This window comes from Salvelinus alpinus, chromosome 2 (assembly GCF_045679555.1).
Source record: "Salvelinus alpinus chromosome 2, SLU_Salpinus.1, whole genome shotgun sequence".
NCBI lineage: Eukaryota > Metazoa > Chordata > Actinopteri > Salmoniformes > Salmonidae > Salvelinus > Salvelinus alpinus.
In genome coordinates, this window is record NC_092087.1 from 12,471,275 (window position 1) to 12,497,837 (window position 26,563).

Below are 26,563 nucleotides of genomic sequence, written 5' to 3' on the forward strand. Positions count from 1 at the left end.
GCAAATCAATCCCAGAACAACAGCAAAGGACCTTGTGAAGATGCTGGAGGAAACCGTTACAAAAGTATCTATAACCACAGTAAAACGAGTCCTATATCGACATAGCCAGCAGCATACCACCCTGCATACCACTGTTGGCTTGCTTCTGAAGCTAAGCAGGGTCGGTCCTGGTCAGTCCCTGGATGGGAGACCAGATGCTGCTGGAAGTGGTGTTGGAGGGCCAGTAGGAGGCACTCTTTCCTCTGGTCTAAAAAATATCCCAATGCCCCAGGGCAGTGATTGGGCACTGCCCTGTGTAGGGTGCCGTCTTTCGGATGGGACGTTAAACGGGTGTCCTGACTCTCTGAGGTCATTAAAGATCCCATGGCACTTATCGTAAGAGTAGGGGTGTTAACCCCGGTGTCCTGGCTAAATTCCCAATCTGGCCCTCAAACCATCTTGGTCACCTAATAATCCCCAGTTTATAATTGGCTCATTCATCCCCCTCCTCTCCCCTGTAACTATTCCCCAGGTTGTTGCTGCAAATGAGAATGTGTTCTCAGTCAACTTACCTGGTAAAATAACAGTAAAAAAAAATAGCCTGAAAGGCCACTCAGCAAGGAAGCAGCCACTGCTCCTAAACTGCAATAATAAGCCTGACTATGGTTTGCAACTGCACATGGGGACAAAGATCATACTTTTTGGAGAAATGTCCTCTGGTCTGATGAAACAAAAATAGAACTGTTTGGCCATAATGACCATCGTTATGTTTGGAGGAAAAGGGGGGAGGCTTGCAAACCGAAGACACCATCCCAAAATGTGTGGGCAGAACTGAAAATGCGTGTGCGAGCAAGGAGGCCTATAAACCTGACTCAGTTACACCAACCCTGTCAGGAGGAATGGGCCAAAATTCACCCAACTTATTGTGGGAAGCTTGTGGAAGGCTACCCAAAAGGTTTGACCCAAGTTAAACAATAGAAAGGCAACGCTACTAAATACTAATTGAATGTATGTAAACGTCTGACCCACTGGGAATGTGATGAAAGAAATAAAAGCTGAAATAAATCATTCTCTCTACTATTATTCTGACATTTCACATTCTTAAAATAAAGTGGTGATCCTAACTAATCTAAGACAGGGAATGTTTACTAGGATTAAATGTCAGGAATTGTGAAAAACTGAGTTTAAATATATTTGTTTGTCACATGCGCCGAATACAACAAGTGTAGACTTTACTGTGAAATGCTTACTTACAAGCCCTTAACCAACAGTGCAATTCAAGATGAAGAATATTTATTAAGAATATTTATGTATTTGGCTAAGGTGTATGTAATCTTCCGACTTCAACTGTACATCTGTCAACCTCAAGCCTTAGAGTCTTAAACCAAGCCCTCAGAGACAGACCTCTGTTAACCTCAGGCCAACACCATCCCTCAAGATGCCGCGGACCGCACAGGAAGGAAAACCAGAGGAGATTCTGGGTCCTTGTTCCTGGACATTGCTCCTGGACATTGCTCCTGGACATTGCTCCTGGACACTGGTCCTGGACATTGGTCCTGGACATTGGTCCTGGACATTGGTCCTGGACATTGCTTCACAGGCTATTTGTAGGTTGGCTATTGGATGTCTAAATGTTGTCTGAATGGTGTCTATTGGTTGTCTAAATGTGTGGTCTAAATGTGGTCTATTGGTTGTCTATTGGTTGTCTATTGGTTGTCTATTGGTTGTCTATTGGTTGTCTGAATGTTGCCTGAGTGTTGCCTGAGTGTTGCCTGAGTGTTGCCTGTCTTTTGGAACAGACATGCAGGAAATTCAGGGCCGATCTATAGATCAGAGAGGAGAGGGGGTCAGGTCTGATCTATAGAAAAGAGAGGAGAGAGGAGAGGGGGTCAGGTCTGATCTATAGAAAAGAGAGGAGAGAGGAGAGGGGGTCAGGTCTGATCTATAGATCAGAGAGGAGGTCAGGTCTGATCTATAGATCAGAGAGGAGAGAGGGGGTCAGGTCTAATCTATAGACCAGAGAGGAGAGGGGGGGTCAGGTCTGATCTATAGATCAGAGAGGAGAGGGAGGAGAGGGGGTCAGGTCTAATCTATAGATCAGAGAGGAGAGGGAGGAGAGGGGGTCAGGTCTAATCTATAGATCAGAGAGGAGAGAGGGGGTCAGGTCTGATCTATAGATCAGAGAGGAGAAGGGGTCAGGTCTGATCTATAGAAAAGAGAGGAGAAGGGGTCAGGTCTGATCTATAGGTCAGGGTGGTGAGTTACTTGACTTTGTTTGGCTGTCATCGCCTCCCTTTGTCAACACACACACCTATCAAACCCAGGCTGTGGTCTTAACACACTCCCAGTCCCTTAACTGCAGAACATCATTCTGACAAGAAATGTGGGAGCAATTACACACCATCCATTCATTCTCTGTTATCAGTGGTACTGGTGTTTCCAGGATTAGTCTCCCTGTCGTTAGGAAAACCATCCATCGAGTTCCACAGGAAGTCATCTTGATCCGTGTCTTTGTTTATATGCTTCAGTCCCCACTTCCTGTCACTACTAATGCTGCTTTCAGTGTCACCCATTAGGAACAGAGTAAATACACACAGCGATCAGATCACACGAAGAAGAAGAAGAAGAGAATAGAGCATGCATCACCACAGTCATTTAGATACTTATGACAACAGTGGTGTTATGGTTATTACATAACTATGTGCTTACTGCATGTTTCTACTGAATGAACATGGATTAGTGCTTCTACACCTGCATTGCTTGTTGTTTGGGGTTTTAGGCTGGGTTTCTGTACAGCACTTTGTGACATCGGCTGATGTAAGAAGGGCTTTATAAATAAATGTGATTGATAGTATTGTACCTGGTGCAGGGTAGCCTGGTACTAACGACATACTGTAAGTGTTACTACCATAGTTACGCAATCATGTCTATGTGCTGAATAACGCAGCTTTGCCCTAAAGAGCTGAGCCGAGACAGATGACCATATAGGTACAGCACCGTAGGTCCCCTGCTGCTGTGTTGTCAAGTCATGTCAGACTCCTACCATGTGTGTTGATGTGAAAGTGTGTGTGAAACATAGCCGCGGAAAGTAGGGGTGCTGAGGGTGATGCAGCACCCCCTGAAAAATAATTAATACAAAAATACAAAAATAAATGTACAAATATATTTTTGACACAAAAGTAGTGCACTGGGCCTTTACTAGTATTAGCGGCCACATATAGACGCCTGTAGCGCGGGCAAAACGAATTATTCAGCATCTCCGCTGGCAAACAATGTAGTTGTATAATTAGGAACAGAATCTTGCAGGATTAAATATTTGGGATTGTAAGAGTTGTTGCCCTGTACCTTTCTCTGTGATCGTCATTCTAATGGCTTCCAGAAAGAACCTGTCCTCAAACATTTACATCACAAGGTGCAAAGTTATGTACAAAGACCTAAAACATCCATGTCAAATTAAATATTTCTCTGGATCAAATAACATGGAAAACACCTTTTTTGGCGCAGTATTAATGTACCATCCTTACAAACCACGTCATGTTAATGTACATGACTGTATTGTACAGAGGCTGGTCATCTAGGTTTGTACCTGTACACTTTCTATCACCATGACGATAACACAATGTGCACTACAGTAACTGAGTACATGGAGACATCAAGTGGTTTGTGATGATGTGGCTCAGTTGGTAGAGCAGGGTGCTTGCAACACTAGGGTTGTGGGTTCGATTCCCACGGGGGACCAGTATGACAACGTGTGCACTCACTACTGTAAATTGCTAGAGGGATAAAGGGTCTACTAAAATGGAAAAGGAATGAATAGACCATTTCAGATTTCACATAGAAATAAATTGCATATTTTTTATATTCCCCAAGTATAATCAGATTAACTGTTTTGTACAGATAATTATCAGACTCAAATTACAAATGGTGTTAAACACTCAAATACTTAGTATAAATGTTTTCACAAAAGTATTGCATAGGCCTTTACTAGTGTTGTATTAGAGGACCGATATAGACGTTCACAGCACCCCCAACCCCAAACTACTTCCTGCGGCTATGGTGGGAGGTGTGACCGACAAACGGATACCTTTTACCTCCCTTCCCCGGCCAGTTCAACAAGTCATTAGTAAAGGGAAAGGGGGATATCTATTCAGTTGTATCAAATTTCTATCAACATGTTAAACGTGTAACCAGAGGGAAAAACATTCTAGATCACCTGTACTCCACACACAGAGATGCGTACAAAGCTCTCCCTCGCCCTCCATTTGGTAAATCCGACCACAACTCTATCCTCCTGATTCCTGCTTACAAGCAAAAATTAAAGCAGGAAGCACCAGTGACTTGGTCTATAAAAAAGTGGTCAGATGAAGCAGACGCTAAACTACAGGACTGTTTTGCTATCACAGACTGGAACATGTTCTGGGATTCTTTCGATGGCATTGAGGAGTACACCACATCAGTCAATGGCTTTATCAATAAGTGCATCGAGGACGTCGTCCCCACAGTGACTGTACGTACATACCCCAACCAGAAGCCATGGATTACATGCAACATTCGCACTGAGCTAAAGGGTAGAGCTGCCGCTTTCAAGGTTCGGAACACTTATGTGAGAATGCTATTCATTGACTACAGCTCAGCGTTCAACACCATAGTGTCCTCAAAGCTCATCACCAAGCTAAGGATCCTGGGACTAAACACCTCCCTCTGCAACTGGATCCTGGACTTCCTGACGGGTCGCCCCCAGGTGGTGAGTGTAGGTAGCAACACATCTGCCACGCTGATCCTCAACACTGGAGCTCCACAGGGGTGCATGCTCAGTCCCCTCCTGTACTCCCTGTTCACCCACGACTGCATGGCCAGGCACGGCTCCAACACCATCATTAAGTTTGCAGACGACACAACAGTGGTAGGCCTGATCACCGACAACGATGAGACAGCCTATAGGGAGGAGGTCAGAGACCTGGCCGGGTGGTGCCAGAATAACAACCTATCCCTCAACGTAACCAAGACTAAGGAGATGATTGTGGACTACAGGAAAAGGAGGACCGAACACACCCCACATTCTCATCGATGGGGCTGTAGTGGAGCAGGTTGAGAGCTTCAAGTTCCTTGGTGTCCACATCAACAACAAACTAGAATGGTCCAAACACACCAAGACAGTCGTGAAGAGTGTACGACAAAGCCTATTCCCCCTCAGGAAACTAAAAAGATTTAGCATGGGTCCTGAGATCCTCAAAAGGTTCTACAGCTGCAACATTGAGAGCATCCTGACTGGTTGCATCACTGCCTGGTACGGCAATTGCTCGGCCAACAGAGGGTAGTGCGTACGGCCCAGTACATCACTGGGGCTAAGCTGCCTGCCATCCAGGACTTCTACACCAGGCGGTGTCAGAGGAAGGCCCTAAAAATTGTCAAAGACCCCAGCCACCCTAGTCATAGACTGTTCTCTCTACTACCGCATGGCAAGTGGTACCGGAGTGCCAAGTCTAGGACAAAAAGGCTTCTCAACAGTTTTTACCCCCAAGCCATAAAACTCCGGAACAGGTAATCAAATGGCTACCCGGACTATTTACATTGTGTGCCCCCCCAACCCCTCTTGTACGCTGCTGTTACTCTCTGTTCATCATATACAGTATGCATAGTCACCTTAACTATACATTCATGTACATACTACCTCAATTGGGCCGACCAACCAGTGCTCCCGCACATTGGCTAACCTGGCTATCTGCATTGTGTCCCGCCACCCACCAACCCCTCTTTTACGCTACTGCTACTCTCTGTTCATCATATATGCATAGTCACTTTAACCATATCTACATAGTACCTCAATCAGCTTGACGAACCGGTGTCTGTATGGAGCCTCGCTACTTTTATAGCCTCGCTACTGTATATAGCCTGTCTTTTTACTGTTGTTTAGTTTCTTTACTTACCTATTGTTCACCTAACACCTTTTTCCACTATTGGTTAGAGCCTGTAAGTAAGCATTTATTTCACTGTAAGGTCTACACCTGTTGTATTCGGTGCACGGGACAAATAAACTTTGATTGGATTTAGTCAGTTGTACAACTGAATGCATTCAACTGAAATGTGTCTTCTGCATTAACCCAACCCCTCATCTTCGGGCGCCCGGGGAACAGTGGGTTAACTGGTCTAGGAACAGTGGGTTAACTGGTCTAGGAACAGTGGGTTAACTGCGTTGCTCAGGGGCAGAACGACAGATTTTTATCTTGTCAGCTTTCGGTTACTGGCCTAATGCTCTAACCACTAGGCTACCTGCGGCCTGTGACCTATGACCTCCCCCTAAAGCGGGCCAACTAACCCTAACCCTGTGACCTATGACCCCACTCTACAGCGGGCCAACTAACCCTAACCCTGTGACCCCACTCTACAGCGGACCAACTAACCCTGTGACCTATGACCCCACTCTACAGCGGGCCAACTAACCCTAACCCTGTGACCCCACCATAAAGCGGGCCAACTAACCCTAACCCTGTGACCTCACCATAAAGCGGGCCAACTAACCCTAACCCTGTGACCTATGACCCCACTCTACAGCGGGCCAACTAACCCTAACCCTGTGACCCCACTCTACAGCAGACCAACTAACCCTAACCCTGTGACCCCACTCTACAGCGGGCCAACTAACCCTAACCCTATGACCCCACTCTACAGCGGGCCAACTAACCCTAACCCTGTGACCCCACTCTACAGCGGGCCAACTAACCCTAACCCTGTGACCCCACTCTACAGCGGACCAACTAACCCTAACCCTGTGACCCCACTCTACAGCGGGCCAACTAACCCTAACCCTGTGACCCCACTCTACAGCGGGCCAACTAACCCTGACCCTGTGACCCCACTCTACAGCGGACCAACTAACCCTAACCCTGTGACCCCACTCTACAGCGGACCAACTAACCCTGTGACCTATGACCCCACTCTACAGCGGGCCAACTAACCCTAACCCTGTGACCTATGACCCCACTCTACAGCGGACCAACTAACCCTAACCCTGTGACCTATGACCCCACTCTACAGCGGACCAACTTCCCAATATGAACAACAGATGAACAACCAGCGAAACCCACTTATTTTCCCTGTTTTGAAAAGACTCAGCGAAATGTAAACTAAAGCTACTTCCTCTTTATGTCATTTTGGCAACAGACAGACAGACTACATCCCAAATGGCACCTTATTCATTACATAGTGCACTACTTTTGACCAGAGCCCTATGAGCCCTACCCTTCTGTATAGGGAATAGGGTGCCATTTGGGACGCACAGTGACTACAGGCTACACGCCTTGTTACCAACACCAACCACACATGGGGCACCACCTGGGGAAATGGGGCCATCAATATCATGGTTGACTTCAAAGGGTGGCTGCACCATCTTTTCCCTGCCCTGACCCCCCCGCCTCCCCTCCCCCGGAGACTGTTAGACAATGGACCACACACCACCGGGCTGAGCTGGCTGGCTGCGCGCAACAATACACAGGTTAGCGCGCGCAACAATACACAGACAGAGAATGAGAATACAGTACTCACATACAGTACTATAGCCCAAGTACTGAAGTCACGCCTCCTCACATCAATAGTACTGTGTGCTATGTATTCTACATCCACTTAGCTACATCATAAAGGTCTAACAAAAGGTGGGTGATAGCCTATACTGTGATTTATAATACCCACCTATGGTGCAAAAATGTAATCAGCAATCATGTCCAATATTCATCAATAACCTAATTTCCTCACACCCAAGTCCCATGCCTTCAGGTTGTATTCTCAACAAAGGCAGCGGTAGAAACGTGAAGGACATTGAGGAAGAGCATCACCTTCATCTCTTTGTGATTCTCCGACTTAACAGAAGCACATTTCTGCAACGTCTGGTGCGAGTTTTGAGGGAAAGCAATGATGTTGTAACAATGTAAGGACTACACCATAATGCAACCAACGCATGGCATGGAGACCTCACATGGAGAAAATGTGATATTATTGTGACTGACAGAAACGCCCCATGGATACCGCGCCCGCACCTGGATAACTGGCCTTTCAGAATGACACAACCATCATGATTATCAACCATTATTATTAAGCCCAACAGCATAATAACATTACTGGTCTACATAACCCTACACCTATATGAAGACATGCTCGCTCATGTGTTGCATTATCTGCTGTGTGTAGGCAAATGGAACGCCAGCCGTACGTGGCGAAAGCGAGGCACATTCTCTAACTGTACTGATAATAACGCAGTTATTAGTCTACTATAGTCCACATATGGAGCGGTAAATAATACCAGTGAATAATTATTGGGCACACATGTTAGGGAATCAATTAATGAATAGACCGGGAACAGAGACACATAGAGACAGACAAGACACACAATGCGTTCTGCAAAGGTCGGCAGAAATCTTTGAGTGGGCTTTCAGGATCGCTGAGGGGCTTACCTTAAAGAGACCTTCACCGAGCAGTCGTTTTGGCTCACCATTCTATCCTCTTTCTTTCCGTGTTTCCCTATGTGCAGAAGTCTCTGACCTGAGTCAGACTTAGGTTAGTGCGTAAAAATCCAGCGTTGCATCAAGAAAAAAGCTTTTGGAGCAAAAATGCATAAAGCGGTAAATCAGGTTAGAAGCGCCAGCCGTGGTGCTGTCATTAGAACCTGCCGTGGGTAATCGCGCTACGGTCTGCTTCTGTCCCTGTCCTTGCTCTGGTCACTCTCATATCTAGGCTACACCTCCGGCCCTCTGTCACACCGCACACGACCACAAGCTGTTCTTCTTCTTTCGCTCGCAACTGCTACATCCTGTCATACTGTGTGCGAACCGTTTTTCGGCGCTCATCCGAAAGCACACCGTCGCAGCCTGCTCAACGTGTGTTTGTGTTGTTGTCGGTCTCCGGCTGAATGTAAAGAACGTGTGAGAAGCGCAAGGGGGAGGGTGTAATCGCATTCGATTGACAGGCGCTTAGCCACACAGATCAAATACTCCCGCCCCCGTCCCACTTAATAGACCAATTACGGAGTTCGGAGACGCCAATGGCGTGTGTGTCTGTGCGCGCGCGCGTGTGCGTGTGCGTGTGTGTCTGTGCGTGTGCGTGTGTGTGTGTGTGCGTGTCTGCAGGGCGGTAACAAGGTCACATCTGAGGCCGTTAACCAGTCATAAGGTGAGGGAATGTTACCATGTCTGAGAGGCAGGTTCAAGGGTCACAGCTTTAACAACATTGGGGTCAAAGGTATCCATAGTTAGGGAAGTAGTCCTATAGTGTCTAGCGCAGACAGGTCATGCTAAAATAAAAAATAATGAGTGACTTTCTCCACCCCTGATAACATGACACATAACAAGCACAGAAGAAACTGGGATATGCCCTTAGTGACTAGTGGCATATAGGTCATGGTTTTGAGTAAAAAGAGTGAGTCTATCCACTAGCAGTAAAATAGTAATAGCAGCATAATGCATTATAAGCATGTATCAAGTTATATTAGACTTGTGTTATTTTAAGAGAGTGAGGTTTTATTAACGAGTGAGTCTATCCACTAGCAGTAAAATAGTAACATAGCAACATAATGCATTATAAGCATGTATCAAGTTATATTAGACTTGTGTTATTTTAAGAGAGTGAGGTTTTATTAACTGGAATCGCGATAGTGTTACAGCAAACTGTGTTTCTGGTGAAGAGGAGCTGCCTGCGGAGGAAGTGACTCTGTGCCACGGTTCCTTCCTGCTTTCAGTCACAATTCTTCAAAAGAGGAAATTAAAATCCTGTCTCTTCCTCGCTATCTCTCCCTCTCTTTTCTCTCTCTCGTTCTGCCGCTCTTTTGCTCTCAATTTCAATTTCAATTCAAGGATCTCTCTCTCTCTATGACAGCACAGAAAAACACAAGACAAGCCATGAGCCTCTAACCTCTAATGTCTCTTTACACACTATCTCTTCCACAGTCGCTCCCCTCCATTCACTTTCTCCTCTGTTTCCTCTCATTTCTTCTCTCTTCTGCAGGTCACCTCCTGGCTATTGTGACTGTAGTGAATGCTTGGAATGATAGAATCTAGGGCCCTTTCTGATCTTTAGAATTGTTGACTACACACCAGAATGATTTGGCAGTGAGGACGTTCTGCATTAACCTGGCTCACACAACTCACGTGGTACACTGTGACACACTGGTCTGTGGCACACTGGTCTGTGGCACACTGGTCTGTGGCACACTGGTCTGTTGTAAATGCAGTATTCGCACAGAAATGGTCTGAGCTTTGATTGGTTCTCTCAAAGTTGTTTTCTTTCATGGGAGGTTGAGACCTCTCGTTATCTGGATTTGAAAATCTAACAGTTGTAATGGAAGGCGGTGGCGCTCGGGGGCTGTGTGTTGCTGTGTGTGTGTGTGTGTGTGTGTGTGTGTGTGTGTGTGTGTGTGTGTGTGTGTGTGTGTGTGTGTGTGTGTGTGTGTGTGTGTGTGTGTGTGTGTGTGTGTGTGTGTGTGTGTGTGTGTGTGTGTGTGTGTGTGTGTTTCATGAGAAAGACAGAGGACAACCAATCAGTAAAAAAGCGCAGCTCCCTTCATTATCGTCGGATCGTGCGTACAACATCAAGGAGCCTTTCCAGACTATTCACCTCATCTCAATGGAAATATGGGCGGGGTCTTTCTAGTTTTTTTTGTGGGGGACTTCCGGTTAAGCATTTACGGGAAATAGTTCGCAACTAGCTAGCTAACTCAGTATCGTTTCTCACATCTTTTCAAACAAACATTCACACAAAACAGGCCTTTTATGTTGGGTAAGGGGATGCCACAATAACTGGCAGAACAGGCATTTTACATTGGGTAAGGGGATGCTTGACATCATGGGAAAATCAAAAGAAATCAGCCAAGACAGAAAAAAAATTGTAGGCCTTCACAAGTCTGGTTCATCCTTGGGAGCAATGTCCGTAGGTATCACGTTCATCTGTACAAACAATAGTACGCAAGAATAAACACCATGGGACCATGCAGCCGTCATACCGCTCAGGAAGGAGACGCGTTCTGTCTCCTAGAGATGAACGTACTTTGGTGTGAAAATTGCAAATCAATCCCAGAACAGCAGCAAAGGACCTTGTGAAGATGCTGGAGGAAACAGGTACAAAAGTATCTATATCCACAGTAAAACGAGTCCTATATCGACATAACCTGAAAGGCTGCGTAGCAAGTAAGAAGCCACTGCTCCAAAACCGCCATAAAAAAGCCAGACTACGGTTTACAACTGCACATGGGGACAAAGATAGTACTTTTTGGAGAAATGTCCTCTGGTCTGATGAAACAAAAATAGAACTGTTTGGCCATAATGACCATCGTTATGTTTGGAGGAAAAAGGGGGAGGCTTGCAAGCCAAATAACACCATCCCAACCGTGAAGAACGGGGGTGGCAGCATCATGTTGTGGGGGTGCTTTGCTGCAGGAAGGACTGGTGCACTTCACAAAATAGATGACATCATGAGGAAGTAAAATTATGTGGATATATTGAAGCAACATCTCAAGACATCAGTCAGGAAGTTAAAGCTTGGTCGCAAATGGGTCTTCCAAATGGACAATGACCCCAAGCATACTTCCAAAGTTGTGGCAAAATGGCTTAAGGATAACAAGGTCAAGATATTGGAGATGCCATCACAAAGCCCTGACCTCAATCCCATAGAAAATGTGTGGGCAGAACTGAAAAAGCGTGTGCGAGCAAGGAGGCCTACAAACCTGACACAGTTACACCAGCTCTGTCAGGAGAAATGGGACAACATTCACCCAACTTATTGTGGGAAGCTTGTGGAAGGCTACCCAAAATGTTTGACCCAAGTTAAACAATTTAAAGGCAATGCTACCAAATACTAATTGAGTGTATGTAATCTTCTGACACACTGGGAATGTGATGAAAGAAATAAAAGCTGAAATATATAATTCTCTCTACTATTATTCTGACATTTCACATTCTTAAAATAAAGTGGTGATCCTAACTGACCTAAAACATGGAATTTTTTACATGGATTAAATGTCAGGAATTGTGAAAAACTGAGTTTAAATGTATTTGTTTGTCACATGCGCCGAATACAACAAGTGTAGACTTTACCGTGAAATGCTTTCTTACAAGCCCTTAACCAACAGTGCAATTCAAGAAGAAGAATATATTTACCAAGTAGACTAAAAGAAAAAGTTATTATAAAAAGTAACACCGGTACGGAGTCAGTAACCGTATGCTTAGATAAGTTCATGAAGTCCCATATGAAAAGAAAGAGCTATACAAGGTACAATATTCCTAAATCATAAGACGTTATCTGTAGGCATTAGATAAACATGTATGACGAGAGCTGTACAAGGCAAGATATATATATTTTTTTAAAGAATTATGCTAATATAGTCAGGAAAATGTGCATATGAAGAGATCTATGCAAGACTAAAAAAACACCAATCAAGGGTTATGCTTAGATAATAAGGTAGCGATGACAGAGAGCTTTACAAGGCACAAAATATAGGAACTATTTAAAAACACTGAAGAATTAAGCCCCTAGACATCACATAGATGAACATATTTGGAGCACAGAGTTAGTCTGCCTGACTGGAACTCATCTACTATCCTTGGCAGCATATGTGTGAAATAGAATGCCTTCGGTTTAGGGATATCAGCACAGAACTTCATATCAAATGACAACCTGCTCGGAAGGAGCCCAGACAAGCAGTTTGCATCACCTGCATGTAGTACCCACGGGTTCTATTAGGTTTCAGCTGAGGAACCCCATCCACCAGCTTCACATCGGTGTGTTTGCCAGAGAACAGTTCGGTCAGAGACTCACACTTCTTACTCAGAACAGGACATTTCATTTCTAGAAGCTCTTGAGAGTTTAACACTCCATCTGGGCTTGCAGAAAGCCATGTCTCCTTGACACTCACTACTGTACCTCTACTCTCCAGACTAAACCCACAGCTCTCCATCCATGTGTAGGCCACCTGCTCGTTCTCCTTGCCAAATGTGGTTGCTGAGTTCCCATGGAACAAGGGGGAAGAGATGCTCCCGCACAAAGTTGTTGGGATTTGTTGAGGTGAGCACAGGAACCTTCTTTGCTGAGCTAGCAGTGATCGGGAAGTTTACTCGCGTCATACCACCACGCATGGGAGACACTCTGTGCTTTAGTGACCTCCTCCAAGCTGGCACATTTCCACTCCTCCAGCTTAACATAAACGTCATCAAATGACAAGCATTTCTGACATCGCATGTTGATGCCGTGTTCACCACAAGGCTGGTGTAGCTGTGTTACTGCAGCTTGAACATGATGACTGACTGGTTTAGCTTTGATGCACTTGTGCAGAAGGCTCCTACACTGGAACATTGGCCCCTTCCAAACTCTTCTTAAGTGCGTTGTGGGAGTGGTACGCAGGAGTTAGAGATGGAGAAGTGGCTGGGGTGCTGTCAGAGAACTCGTCACTTGGTTTGTGACGTTTGAAACAGATCTCGCGCAACCTTTTCGGGGCTAAATTCCGCTGCGTCCCAGAGTTCCACTGGCATTGCTCATCTGTACAGGACACCCCTGTCAATCCTCCATACACAGCATTCTGCACCGTCAACCAAACACTACTGTTAGAATAGTCAATTACAGTACAGAGCACTAGTTTACATGGTGTTCACAGCTGACTAGTTTACACAGTACCCTTTTAACTAGTAGGTTTATGTCATGTTGGTCATTTCCTATTTGATTGTAAAACTCACCTTGATTCTGAAGCTACCTCTTTGTCATTTGAGATTAGACTGATATACTTATACAATGAGCCATTTAAACCATTAACCGTGTGTGCATGTTGTAATAGTTAACGTTACCAGTTCTGGTCAGTGATATGGTATCATCACAATTAGCTAGTTAGCTAACGTCAAACATATCAGTCATACAAAGGCTAATCATTAAAAAAGCCAGCGAGCTAGCTACCTTCCATAGTATTGCAACTGCATGACTGCAAAACTTCCCCTGCCCTGCAACACAAGAACACCCTGCAGTCTCCACCGTGCAGACAGATGATACCAGAATCCAGGCAGAATGATGGTGTGTTTTGCTCTGACTGGGCTGGACATCTGCTTTGAGGAACACCAGGTTGTCATCCTCAAGACAGTGAATAAGCACCCGTCCAACTTTGCCGTTGTGGAGGTATTGATATGCCTCTGTGCTTTTGTAGATCCTCGTCTCTGACCCATCCACACCAAGAGACGAGACAAAATAATTGAAGATGTCTTCATAGGTGATATGTGGTCATTTTTTCATATCGTCCTCCCACTCTTAAATAATCTGCGGATGTGGCACAGACTTGCCATTCGACTTTGAAAGGTTTTTCTTGGTATGATCCCACAGCATTTTGAGCTAGTTAGCATAACGTTCGCAAAATGTCAAGTACGCCACAACGGAAGTTCTCCACAAAACAGAACGTTCGGACATTGTTTCGTTTCTGGGTTCTTAAATAAGGTGAATAAGGTCAGGAGAACTTGGAGTTTGGTGTCAGCCAGACAAGTGCTGCATGTGTTCTACTTTACAAAATGTGATTTCCTCTGTCTGATTTTGGCTTCAGAAACCATCCTGATTTCAACCTGCTTATGATTAATCTTCTACAGAAACCAAACACGTCCTAAATCCTTTCCTCATCCTCCGTGACTCATGTTCAAGGGATCCAATCCCATCCGACACGTTGTAATTTTGTACCGACACCATATCTGGGATGAAATGCATACGTCACATAAAATGGCCTGATTTCCAATCCAGCTTGCTGTGAAAGCAGCAGCACAGTCAGTATGATTCATCACTTCAATTCAACATGACATTTCTTCTGATTCTACTTTTCCTTGATTGATTTTTCAAGAAGACAAGTTAGGGGACAACATTTTGAGTCAATATAGAATAGAATACAGAGTTAAAACAAAACAAGGGTGAGGAAATACCTGAACATTAAGTTGTAAAAGACTGAACAAGGGGAAGGGATTTCTGGGATTCGATAACAGCGTTATGAAAGAAGGTCGAAGAATGAAAGAATTAGCTCTACGGTCTTGATAAGATAAAGCCTTTTCTCTGGGTCTCATACTGTGAGCTGGGGAGCTTATGTTGGTTGGTTCCCACCAGGGACCAGGTGGTTGTAATTACAAGAGGTGGTGATCTAGGATCAGTTTTTCCTTTTAGATCATAACAAACTAGATTATATTAACAGGAGGGACTTGATCTTAGATCAACACACCTACTCTGAGACATTTTGCGAATACAGGCCTTAATTTGAGGAGGCTTTGTTGGTTCCAGCAGGGAGCAGGTGGTTGTTGTGGTCCTGGAGGACTAAAGCATAGCTACACACATACAGAGTTTCATGACAGCGCAGGATTCCTGGTTAGGTGACCATTCAGTAACAGGAATCAGCCACAGTCCTCCAGCCTGGGGGAACAAGCTGCTACTGACACAGCCACAGTCCTCCAGCCTGAGGGAACAAGCTGCTACTGACACAGCCACAGTCCTCCAGCCTGAGGGAACAAGCTGCTACTGACACAGCCACAGTCCTCCAGCCTGAGGGAACAAGCTGCTACTGACACAGTCACAGTCCTCCAGCCTGGGGGAACAAGCTGCTACTGACACAACCACAGTCCTCCAGCCTGAGGGAACAAGCTGCTACTGACACAGTCACAGTCCTCCAGCCTGGGGGAACAAGCTGCTACTGACACAACCACAGTCCTCCAGCCTGGGGGAACAAGCTGCTACTGACACAGCCACAGTCCTCCAGCCTGAGGGAACAAGCTGCTACTGACACAGCCACAGTCCTCCAGCCTGAGGGAACAAGCTGCTACTGACACAGCCACAGTCCTCCAGCCTGAGGGAACAAGCTGCTACTGACACAGTCACAGTCCTCCAGCCTGGGGGAACAAGCTGCTACTGACACAACCACAGTCCTCCAGCCTGAGGGAACAAGCTGCTACTGACACAGTCACAGTCCTCCAGCCTGGGGGAACAAGCTGCTACTGACACAACCACAGTCCTCCAGCCTGGGGGAACAAGCTGCTACTGACACAACCACAGTCCTCCAGCCTGAGGGAACAAGCTGCTACTGACACAGTCACAGTCCTCCAGCCTGGGGGAACAAGCTGCTACTGACACAACGACGACCTGGAATAAACAACACCTTACACACCACCGTACACACCAGCGTACACACCAGCGTACACACCACCTTACACACCAGCGTACACACCAGCGTACACACCACCTTACACACCAGCGTACACACCAGCGTACACACCAGCGTACACACCAGCGTACACACCACCTTACACACCAGCGTACACACCACCTTACACACCAGCGTACACACCAGCGTACACACCAGCGTACACACCAGCGTACACACCACCTTACACACCAGCGTACACACCAGCGTACACACCACCTTACACACCAGCGTACACGCCACCGTACACGCCACCGTACACGCCAGCGTACACACCAGCGTACACACCAGCGCACACACCAGCGTACACACCAGCGCACACACCAGCGTACACACCAGCGTACACACCAGCGTACACACCAGCGTACACACCAGCTTACACACCAGCTTACACACCAGCTTACACACCAGCGTACACACCAGCGCACACACCAGCGCACACACCAGCGTACACACCAGCGCACACACCAGCGTACACACCACCGTACACACCACCGTACACACCACCGTACACACCAGCGTACACACCACCGTACACACCAGCGTACACACCACCGTACACACCACCGTACACACCAGCGTACACACCACCGTACACACCAGCGTACACACCACCGTACACACCAGCGTACACACCAGCGTACACACCACCGTACACACCACCGTACACACCAGCGTACACACCAGCGTACACACCACCGTACACACCACCGTACACACCAGCGTACACACCAGCGTACACACCAGCGTACACACCAGCGTACACACCAGCGCACACACCAGCGTACACACCAGCGTACACACCAGCGTACACACCACCTTACACACCAGCGTACACACCAGCGTACACACCAGCGTACACACACATAACCAGCGTACACACCAGCGTACACACCAGCGTACACACACATAACCAGCGTACACACCAGCGTACACACCACCTTACACACCAGCGTACACACCACCTTACACACCAGCGTACACACCACCTTACACGCCACCGTACACGCCACCGTACACGCCAGCGTACACGCCAGCGTACACACCAGCGTACACACCAGCGTACACACCAGCGTACACACCAGCGTACACACCAGCGTACACACCACCGTACACACCAGCGTACACACCAGCGTACACACCAGCGTACACACCACCGTACACACCACCGTACACACCAGCGTACACACCACCGTACACACCAGCGTACACACCAGCGTACACATCACCGTACACACCACCGTACACACCACCGTACACACCAGCGTACACACCAGCGTACACACCACCGTACACACCACCGTACACACCAGCGTACACACCAGCGTACACACCAGCGTACACACCACCGTACACACCAGCGTACACACCAGCGTACACACCAGCGTACACACCACCGTACACACCACCGTACACACCAGCACACACACCAGCGTACACACCAGCGTACACACCAGCGTACACACCAGCGTACACACCACCTTACACACCAGCGTACACACCAGCGTACACACCAGCGTACACACACATAACCAGCGTACACACCAGCGTACACACCAGCGTACACACACATAACCAGCGTACACACCAGCGTACACACCACCTTACACACCAGCGTACACACCACCTTACACACCAGCGTACACACCACCTTACACACCAGCGTACACACCACCTTACACACCACCTTACACACCAGCGTACACGCCACCTTACACGCCAGCGTACACACCAGCGTACACACCAGCGTACACACCAGCGTACACACCAGCGTACACACACACATAACCACCGTACACACCAGCGTACACACCAGCGTACACACCAGCGTACACACCAGCGTACACACCAGCGTACACACACATTATGCACAGATTATAACACACAGACACACACAAACACTCACATATACATAGACAGACTCGTGCTGTATATGTATTCACACTCATATACTCTATACACACACACACACACACACACACACACACACACACACACACACACACACACACACACACACACACACACACACACACACACACACACACACACACACACACACACACACACACACACACACAGTGTCTTTAGACACAAAGTGGTGCTGTTTTCCACCACATTCTGTCAGCCACAGCGACAGCAGTGCCTGTTAGTGTACGATGCCCACTTCACGTCAACTACAGGTGACTACCTAAGTGCTTTACACCAACAGCCAGACCATTTCATAACAGTCTGTGTGTTATGAAAGATACAACAAGGCACAACAGTTTATGTATGTCGAAATTGCATTTGAAATTCACAGGGATATAAGCCTTCAATGTTGTAATAATGGCTAAACAATGCATGCCAAGCTGCACGGTATATTCACAACACCACACTGCATGAGGTTGTTGGACTGCATCATCCTGTATATCAACTGCACCGTCTCCTGACCCGGCATCATCCTGTATATCAACTGCACCGTCTCCTGACCCAGCATCATCCTGTATATCAACAGGACCGTCTCCTGACCCGGCATCATCCTGTATATCAACAGCACCGTCTCCTGACCCGGCATCATCCTGTATATCAACAGCACCGTCTCCTGACCCGGCATCATCCTGTATATCAACAGAACCGTCTCCTGACCCGGCATCATCCTGTATATCAACAGCACCGTCTCCTGACCCGGCATCATCCTGTATATCAACAGCACCGTCTCCTGACCCGGCATCATCCCGTATATCAACAGCACCGTCTCCTGACCCGGCATCATCCCGTATATCAACAGCACCGTCTCCTGACCCGGCATCATCCTGTATATCAACAGCACCGTCTCCTGACCCGGCATCATCCTGTATATCAACAGCACCGTCTCCTGACCCGGCATCATCCCGTATATCAACAGCACCGTCTCCTGACCCGGCATCATCCCGTATATCAACAGCACCGTCTCCTGACCCGGCATCATCCTGTATATCAACAGCACCGTCTCCTGACCCGGCATCATCCTGTATATCAACAGCACCGTCTCCTGACCCAGCATCATCCTGTATATCAACAGCACCGTCTCCTGACCCAGCATCCTCCTGTATATCAACAGCACCGTCTCCTGACCCAGCATCATCCTGTATATCAACAGCACCGTCTCCTGACCCAGCATCATCCTGTATATCAACAGCACCGTCTCCTGACCCAGCATCATCCTGTATATCAACAGCACTGTCTCCTGACCCAGCATCATCCTGTATATCAACAGCACCGTCTCCTGACCCAGCATCCTCCTGTATATCAACAGCACCGAGAGAGGAGCAGTAGTAGAGAATGGAACACAGTAACAGCATGGAGGCCTAAGCCCAAACGCTTGGTCTGTTACAGAAGTGAAAGGGACAAACATACAGTATATATACAGTGAGGCAAAAAAGTATTTAGTCAGCCACCAATTGTGCATGTTCTCCCACTTAAAAAGATGAGAGGCCTGTAATTTTCATCATAGGTACACTTCAACTATGACAGACAAAATGAGAAAAAGAAATCCAGAAAATCACATTGTAGGATTTTTTATGAAATTATTTGCAAATTATGGTGGAAAATAAGTATTTGGTCAATAACAAAAGTTTCTCTCAATACTTTGTTATATACCCTTTGTTGGCAATGACAGAGGTCAAACGTTTTCTGTAAGTCTTCACAAGGTTTTCACACACTGTTGCTGGTATTTTGGCCCATTCCTCCATGCAGATCTCGTCTAGAGCAGTGATGTTTTGGGGCTGTTGCTGGGCAACACGGACTTTCAACTCCCTCCAAAGATTTTCTATGGGGTTGAGATCTGGAGACTGGCTAGGCCACTCCAGGACCTTGAAATGCTTCTTACGAAGCCACTCCGTTGCCCAGGCGGTGTGTTTGGGATCATTGTCATGCTGAAAGACCCAGCCACGTTTCATCTTCAATGCCCTTGCTGTGGGAAGGAGGTTTTCACTCAAAATCTCACGATACATGGCCCCATTCATTCTTTCCTTTACACGGATCAGTCGTCCCGGTCCCTTTGCAGAAAAACAGCCCCAAAGCATGATGTTTCCACCCCCATGCTTCACAGTAGGTATGGTGTTCTTTGGATGCAACTCAGCATTCTTTGTCCTCCAAACACGACGAGTTGAGTTTTTACCAAAAAGTTATATTTTGGTTTCATCTGACCATATGACATTCTCCCAATCTTCTTCTGGATCATCCAAATGCTCTCTAGCAAACTTCAGCCTGGACATGTACTGGCTTAAGCAGGGGGACACGTCTGGCACTGCAGGATTTGAGTCCCTGGCGGCGTAGTGTGTTACTGATGGTAGGCTTTGTTACTTTGGTCCCAGCTCTCTGCAGGTCATTCACTAGGTCCCCCCGTGTGGTTCTGGGATTTTTGCTCACCGTTCTTGTGATCATTTTGACCCCACGGGGTGAGATCTTGCGTGGAGCCCCAGATCGAGGGAGATTATCAGTGGTCTTGTATGTCTTCCATTTCCTAATAATTGCTCCCACAGTTGATTTCTTCAAACCAAGCTGCTTACCTATTGCAGATTCAGTCTTCCCAGTCTGGTGCAGGTCTACAATTTTGTTTCTGGTGTCCTTTGACAGGTCTTTGGTCTTGGCCATAGTGGAGTTTGGAGTGTGACTGTTTGAGGTTGTGGACAGGTGTATTTTATACTGATAACAAGTTCAAACAGGTGCCATTAATATAGGTAACGAGTGGAGGACAGAGGAGCCTCTTAAAGAAGTTACAGGTCTGTGAGAGCCAGAAATCTTGCTTGTTTGTAGGTGACCAAATACTTATTTTCCACCATAATTTGCAAATAAATTCATTAAAAATCCTACAACGTGATTTTCTGGAATTTTTTTTTCTCATTTTGTCTGTCATAGTTGAAGTGTACCTATGATGAAAATTACAGGCCTCTCTCATCTTTTTAAGTGGGAGAACTTGCACAATTGGCGGCTGACTAAATACTTTTTTGCCCCACTGTAAATATATATACTGTATAAATAGAAATGGAAGAGAGGAAACAGAGGAGAAAGGGAATGGAGGGGAGCGCACAGGAGAGAGAGAGAGAGAGAGAGAGAGAGAGAGAGAGAGAGAGAGAGAGAGAGAGAGAGAGAGAGAGAGAGAGAGAGAGAGAGAGAGAGAGAGAGAGAGAAAGAGAAAGAGAGACAGAGAGAGAGAGAGAGAGAGGGAGGGAGAGAGAGAGAGAGAGAGAGAGAGAGAGAGAGAGAGAGAGAGAGAGAGAGAGAGAGAGAGAGAGAGAGAGAGAGTGTGAAACAGGGAAGTGAACTATCAGGTAAACTAAGGAGACTTAAAATTCCTCTTTTGAAGAATTGTGACTGAAAGCAGGAAGGAACCATGGCACAGATGAAATAGAGAGGAGGAGGACGATGCTGTAATATATTCTCATTGTCATTGTTCGATGTCTCTCTCTATAATCCCACATACACACACATCACATACTGCTTCTGTATTAGTAGCTTTGAAGTCTCTAAGCTGATTCCCATTCTTAAATAAACCCTGTTCTCTACTCTCTCCGTCACCGTTTCAATTTAGTAGGATTACGTAAGAGTCTTTAGTTCACCGATTGGCTGCAGGGAGGGGATGGGAGATCCACACTGCCTATACTGACAAGCCAATAGACTAACTAGTCCTCCAGCTATGCTGCTGGCTATTCTACAGTCTATCTAGTTTTCTCATCTCAACAGGCGGACATCACAAGGATACTGAGAGTGTGCATGTGCAGTTGTGCATGGTTGTGTGTGTGTGTGACGTAGGGCCTTCCAAAACAGGGATCTGCACCTCCACACCAAAGTCGCCAAGGTATCCTGCCTAAATGACTACCGACTCGTAGCACTCACGTCTGTAGCCATGAAGTGCTTTGAAAGGCTGGTCATGGCTCACATCAACACCATCATCCCAGGAAACCCTAGACCCACTCCAATTCGCATACCGCCCCAACAGATCCACAGATGACACAACCTCTATTGCACTCCACACTGCCCTTTCCCACCTGGACAAAAGGAACACCTACGTGAGAATACTGTTCATTGACTACAGCTCAGAGTTCAACACCATAGTGCCCTCAAAGCTCATCATTAAGCTAAGGACCCTGGGACTAAACACTTTCCTCTGCAATTGGATCCTGGACTTCCTGACGGGCCGCCCACAGGTGGTAAGGGTAGGCAACAACACATCTGCCACACTGATCTTCAACACAGGGGGCCCTCAGGGGTGTGTGCTTAGTCCCCCCTGTACTCCCTGTTCACCCATGACTGTTTGACCAAAACAAAAAGTTCTACAGTTGCACCATCGAGAGCATCTTGACTGGTTGCATCACCGCCTGGTATGGCAACTGCTTGGCCTCCGACAGCAAGGCACTACAGAGGGTAGTGCGTACAGCTGAGCACATCACTGGGGCTAAGCTTCCTGCCATCTAGGATCTCTATACCAGGCGTGGTCAGAGGAAGGCCCTAGAAATTGCCAAAGACTCCAGCCACCCGATTCATAGACTGTTCTCTCTGCTACCACATGGCGGGCGGTACCGGAGCACCAAGTCTAGGTCCAAGAGGCTTCTTAACATCTTCTACCCCCCCAAGCCATAACACTGCTGAACAGCTAATAAAACGGCTAACCAGACTATTTGCATTGACCCCCCCCTTTTTTTATTTTACACTGCTGCTACTCGCTATTTATTATCTATGCGTAGTCACTTTACGCCTACCTACATGTACATATTACCTCAATTATCTTGACTAACCTGTACCCCAGCATCTTGACTCTGTACCAGTAGCCCCTGTATATACAATGCTTATATACAGAAAAAATAAGGAAAGTACCCCCTTGACTTTATCTACATTTTGTTACGTTACAGACTTACTCAAAAATGTATTTCAAAAAACGTGTTCCTCATCAATCTACATACAATACCCCTTAATGACAAAGCAAAAACAGGTTTTTAGAATTGTTTTGCAAATGTGTTAAAAACTAAAAACATAAATACCTTATTTACATAAGTATTCAGATCTTTTGCTATGAGACTCGAAATTGAGCTCCGAGACAGGATTGTGTCGAGGCACAGATCTGGGGAAGGGTACAAAACAATGTCTGCAGCATTGAAGGTCCCCATGAACACAGTGGCCTCCATCAATTTTAAATGGAGGAAGTTTGGAACCACCAAGACTCTTCCTAGAGCTGGTCACCCGGCCAAACTGAGCAATCGGGGAGAAGGGACTTGGTCAGGGAGGTGACCAAGAACCCAATGGTCACTCTGACAGAGCTCCAGAGTTCCTTTGTGGAGATACGGGAACCTTCCAGAAAGACAACCATCTCTGCAGCACTCCACCAATCAGGCCTTTATGGTAGAGTGGCCAGACGGAAGCCACTCTTCAGTAAAAGGCATAACAGCCCGCTTGGAGTTTGCCAAAAGGCACCCAAAGGACTCTCAGACCATGAGAAACAATATTCTCTGGTCTGATGAAAGCAAGATTGATCTCTTTGGCCTGAATGCCAAACGTCACGTCTGGAGGAAACCTGGCACCATCCCTACGGTGAAGTATGATGGTGGCAGCGTCATGCTGTAGGGATGTTTATCAGCGGCAGGGACTGGGAGACTAGTCAGGATCGAGGGAAAGATGAACGGAGCAAAGTACAGAGAGATCCTTGATCTCTCTGACAACAACCCTAAGCACACAGCTAAGACAACGCAGGAGTGGCTTTGAGACAAGACTCTGAATATCTTTGAGTGGCCCAGCCAGAGCCTGGACTTGAACCCGATCAAACATCTCTGGAGAGACCTGAAAATAGCTGTGCAGCGACGCTCCCCACCCAACCTGACAGAGCTTGAACGGATCTGCAGAGAAGAATGGGAGAAACTCCCCAAATACACGTGTGCCAAGCTTGTAGCATCATACCCAAGAAGACTTGAGGCCGTAATTGCTGCCAAAGGTGTTTCAACAAAGTACTGAGTAAAGGATCTGAATACTTACGTAAATATGATATTTCAGTATGTTTTTTTTATACATTTGCAAAAAATTCTAAAAAACAGTTCTTGATTTGTCATTATGAGTGTATTGTGTGTAGATTGATGAGGGGAAAAAGGCGATTTAATACATTTTAGAATAAGGCTGTAACATAACAAAATGTGGAAAAATTCAAGGTCTCTGAGTACTTCCTGAATGCACTGTAGAGCCTTGTTATAGTTTTATATTTTTACGCTTCTATTTTTTTACTTTAGTTCAATATTTTCTCAAGAAAAATAAGAGTTAACTGCATTGTTGGTTAGGGGCTCGTAAGTAAGCATTTCACGGTAAGGTGAAATGTTGTATTCGGCTCGTGTGACGAATAATATTTGATTTGATTTGATCAAGCCGTCTGCATCACCACACCTCTTTAGAGCTGTGAAGCCTGGGTCACTTACAGTCATCACAACAAGCAGCTAGAGCAATTCCACATAAGATGCCTGCAGTGCATCCTGGGAATCACCTGGTGCGACCGTGTGCCCCATACACAGTATCGAGGCCATGGTCACCCAACACCAACTGCGCTGGCTTGGGCATGTCATTAGAATGTCTCAGGAGCGCTCTCCGCGGAAGATCCTGCATGGCCAGCTACACCTTGGCCGGCGGTCTACAGGGGGCAGATGAAGGACCAGTTAAAAACGTGACTGAAGAAATGCAACATCGAACCCACAGACCTGGAGGATGCTGCTGCAGACCGTTCCATCTGGAGACAGCTCTGCTGGAGCGGTGGGGGGGGGGGGGGGGGGGGGCATAAAGAGACAGCTCTGCTGGAGCGGTGGGGGGGGGGGGGGGGGGGCATAAAGAGACAGCTCTGCTGGAGCGGTGTGCAGAGGTGGGGGGGGGGGCATAAAGAGACAGCTCTGCTGGAGCGGTGGGGGGGGGGGCATAAAGAGACAGCTCTGCTGGAGCGGTGTGCAGAGGTGGGGGGGGGGGGCATAAAGAGACAGCTCTGCTGGAGCGGTGTGCAGAGGTGGGGGGGGGGCATAAAGAGACAGCTCTGCTGGAGCGGTGGGGGGGGGGGCATAAAGAGACAGCTCTGCTGGAGCGGTGTGCAGAGGTGGGGGGGGGGGCATAAAGAGACAGCTCTGCTGGAGCGGTGGGGGGGGGGCATAAAGAGACAGCTCTGCTGGAGCGGTGTGCAGAGGTGGGGGGGGGGCATAAAGAGACAGCTCTGCTGGAGCGGTGGGGGGGGGGGCATAAAGAGACAGCTCTGCTGGAGCGGTGGGGGGGGGGCATAAAGAGACAGCTCTGCTGGAGCGGTGTGCAGAGGTGGGGGGGGGGGGGGCATAAAGAGACAGCTCTGCTGGAGCGGTGGGGGGGGGGGCATAAAGAGACAGCTCTGCTGGAGCGGTGGGGGGGGGCATAAAGAGACAGCTCTGCTGGAGCGGTGGGGGGGGGGAATAAAGAGACAGCTCTGCTGGAGCGGTGTGCAGAGGTGGGGGGAGGAGCATAAAGAGACAGCTCTGCTGGAGCGGTGTGCAGAGGTGGGGGGGGGAGGGGAGGAGCATAAAGAGACAGCAAAAACAGCTCAGGAGACATACCACCATGTCTGCCCCCACCAACACAGACTGATACATACCACCATGTCTGCCCCCACCAACACAGACTGATACATACCACCATGTCTGCCCCCACCAACACAGAGACATACCACCATGTCTGCCCCCACCAACACAGACTGATACATACCACCATGTCTGCCCCCACCAACACAGACTGAAACATACCACCATGTCTGCCCCCACCAACACAGACTGATACATACCATCATGTCTGCCCCCACCAACACAGACTGATACATACCACCATGCCTGCCCCCACCAACACAGACTGATACATACCACCATGTCTGCCCCCACCAACACAGACTGATACATACCATCATGTCTGCCCCCACCAACACAGACTGATACATACCACCATGCCTGCCCCCACCAACACAGACTGATACATACCACCATGTCTGCCCCCACCAACACAGAGACATACCACCATGCCTGCCCCCACCAACACAGAGACATACTACCATGTCTGCCCCCACCAACACAGACTGAAACATACCACCATGCCTGCCCCCACCAACACAGACTGAAACATACCACCATGTCTGCCCCCACCAACACAGACTGAAACATACCACCATGCCTGCCCCACCAACACAGAGACATACCACCATGCCTGCCCCCACCAACACAGAGACATACTACCATGTCTGCCCCCACCAACACAGACTGAAACATACCACCATGCCTGCCCCCACCAACACAGAGACATACCACCATGTCTGCCCCCACCAACACAGACATACCACCATGTCTGCCCCCACCAACACAGACTGAAACATACCACCATGTCTGCCCCCACCAACACAGAGACATACCACCA

The 26,563-nt window shown here is 47.4% G+C and overlaps 1 protein-coding gene across 5 annotated transcripts in view; it reads right to left on the bottom strand.

Annotated features, from left to right (window-relative positions):
• Nucleotides 1–8,871, bottom strand: part of LOC139553957 (kinesin-like protein KIF21B) — a 140,233-nt gene extending 131,362 nt beyond the window's left edge. For all 5 annotated transcript variants that reach the window (XM_071366804.1, XM_071366789.1, XM_071366782.1 and 2 more), the window contains exon 1: nucleotides 8,424–8,871. In XM_071366804.1, the coding sequence (XP_071222905.1) occupies nucleotides 8,424–8,464 (41 nt within the window). In that variant the 5' untranslated portion in view covers nucleotides 8,465–8,871. The remainder of the gene's footprint in view (nucleotides 1–8,423) is intronic.
• Between the last annotated feature and the right edge of the window lie 17,692 nt (nucleotides 8,872–26,563).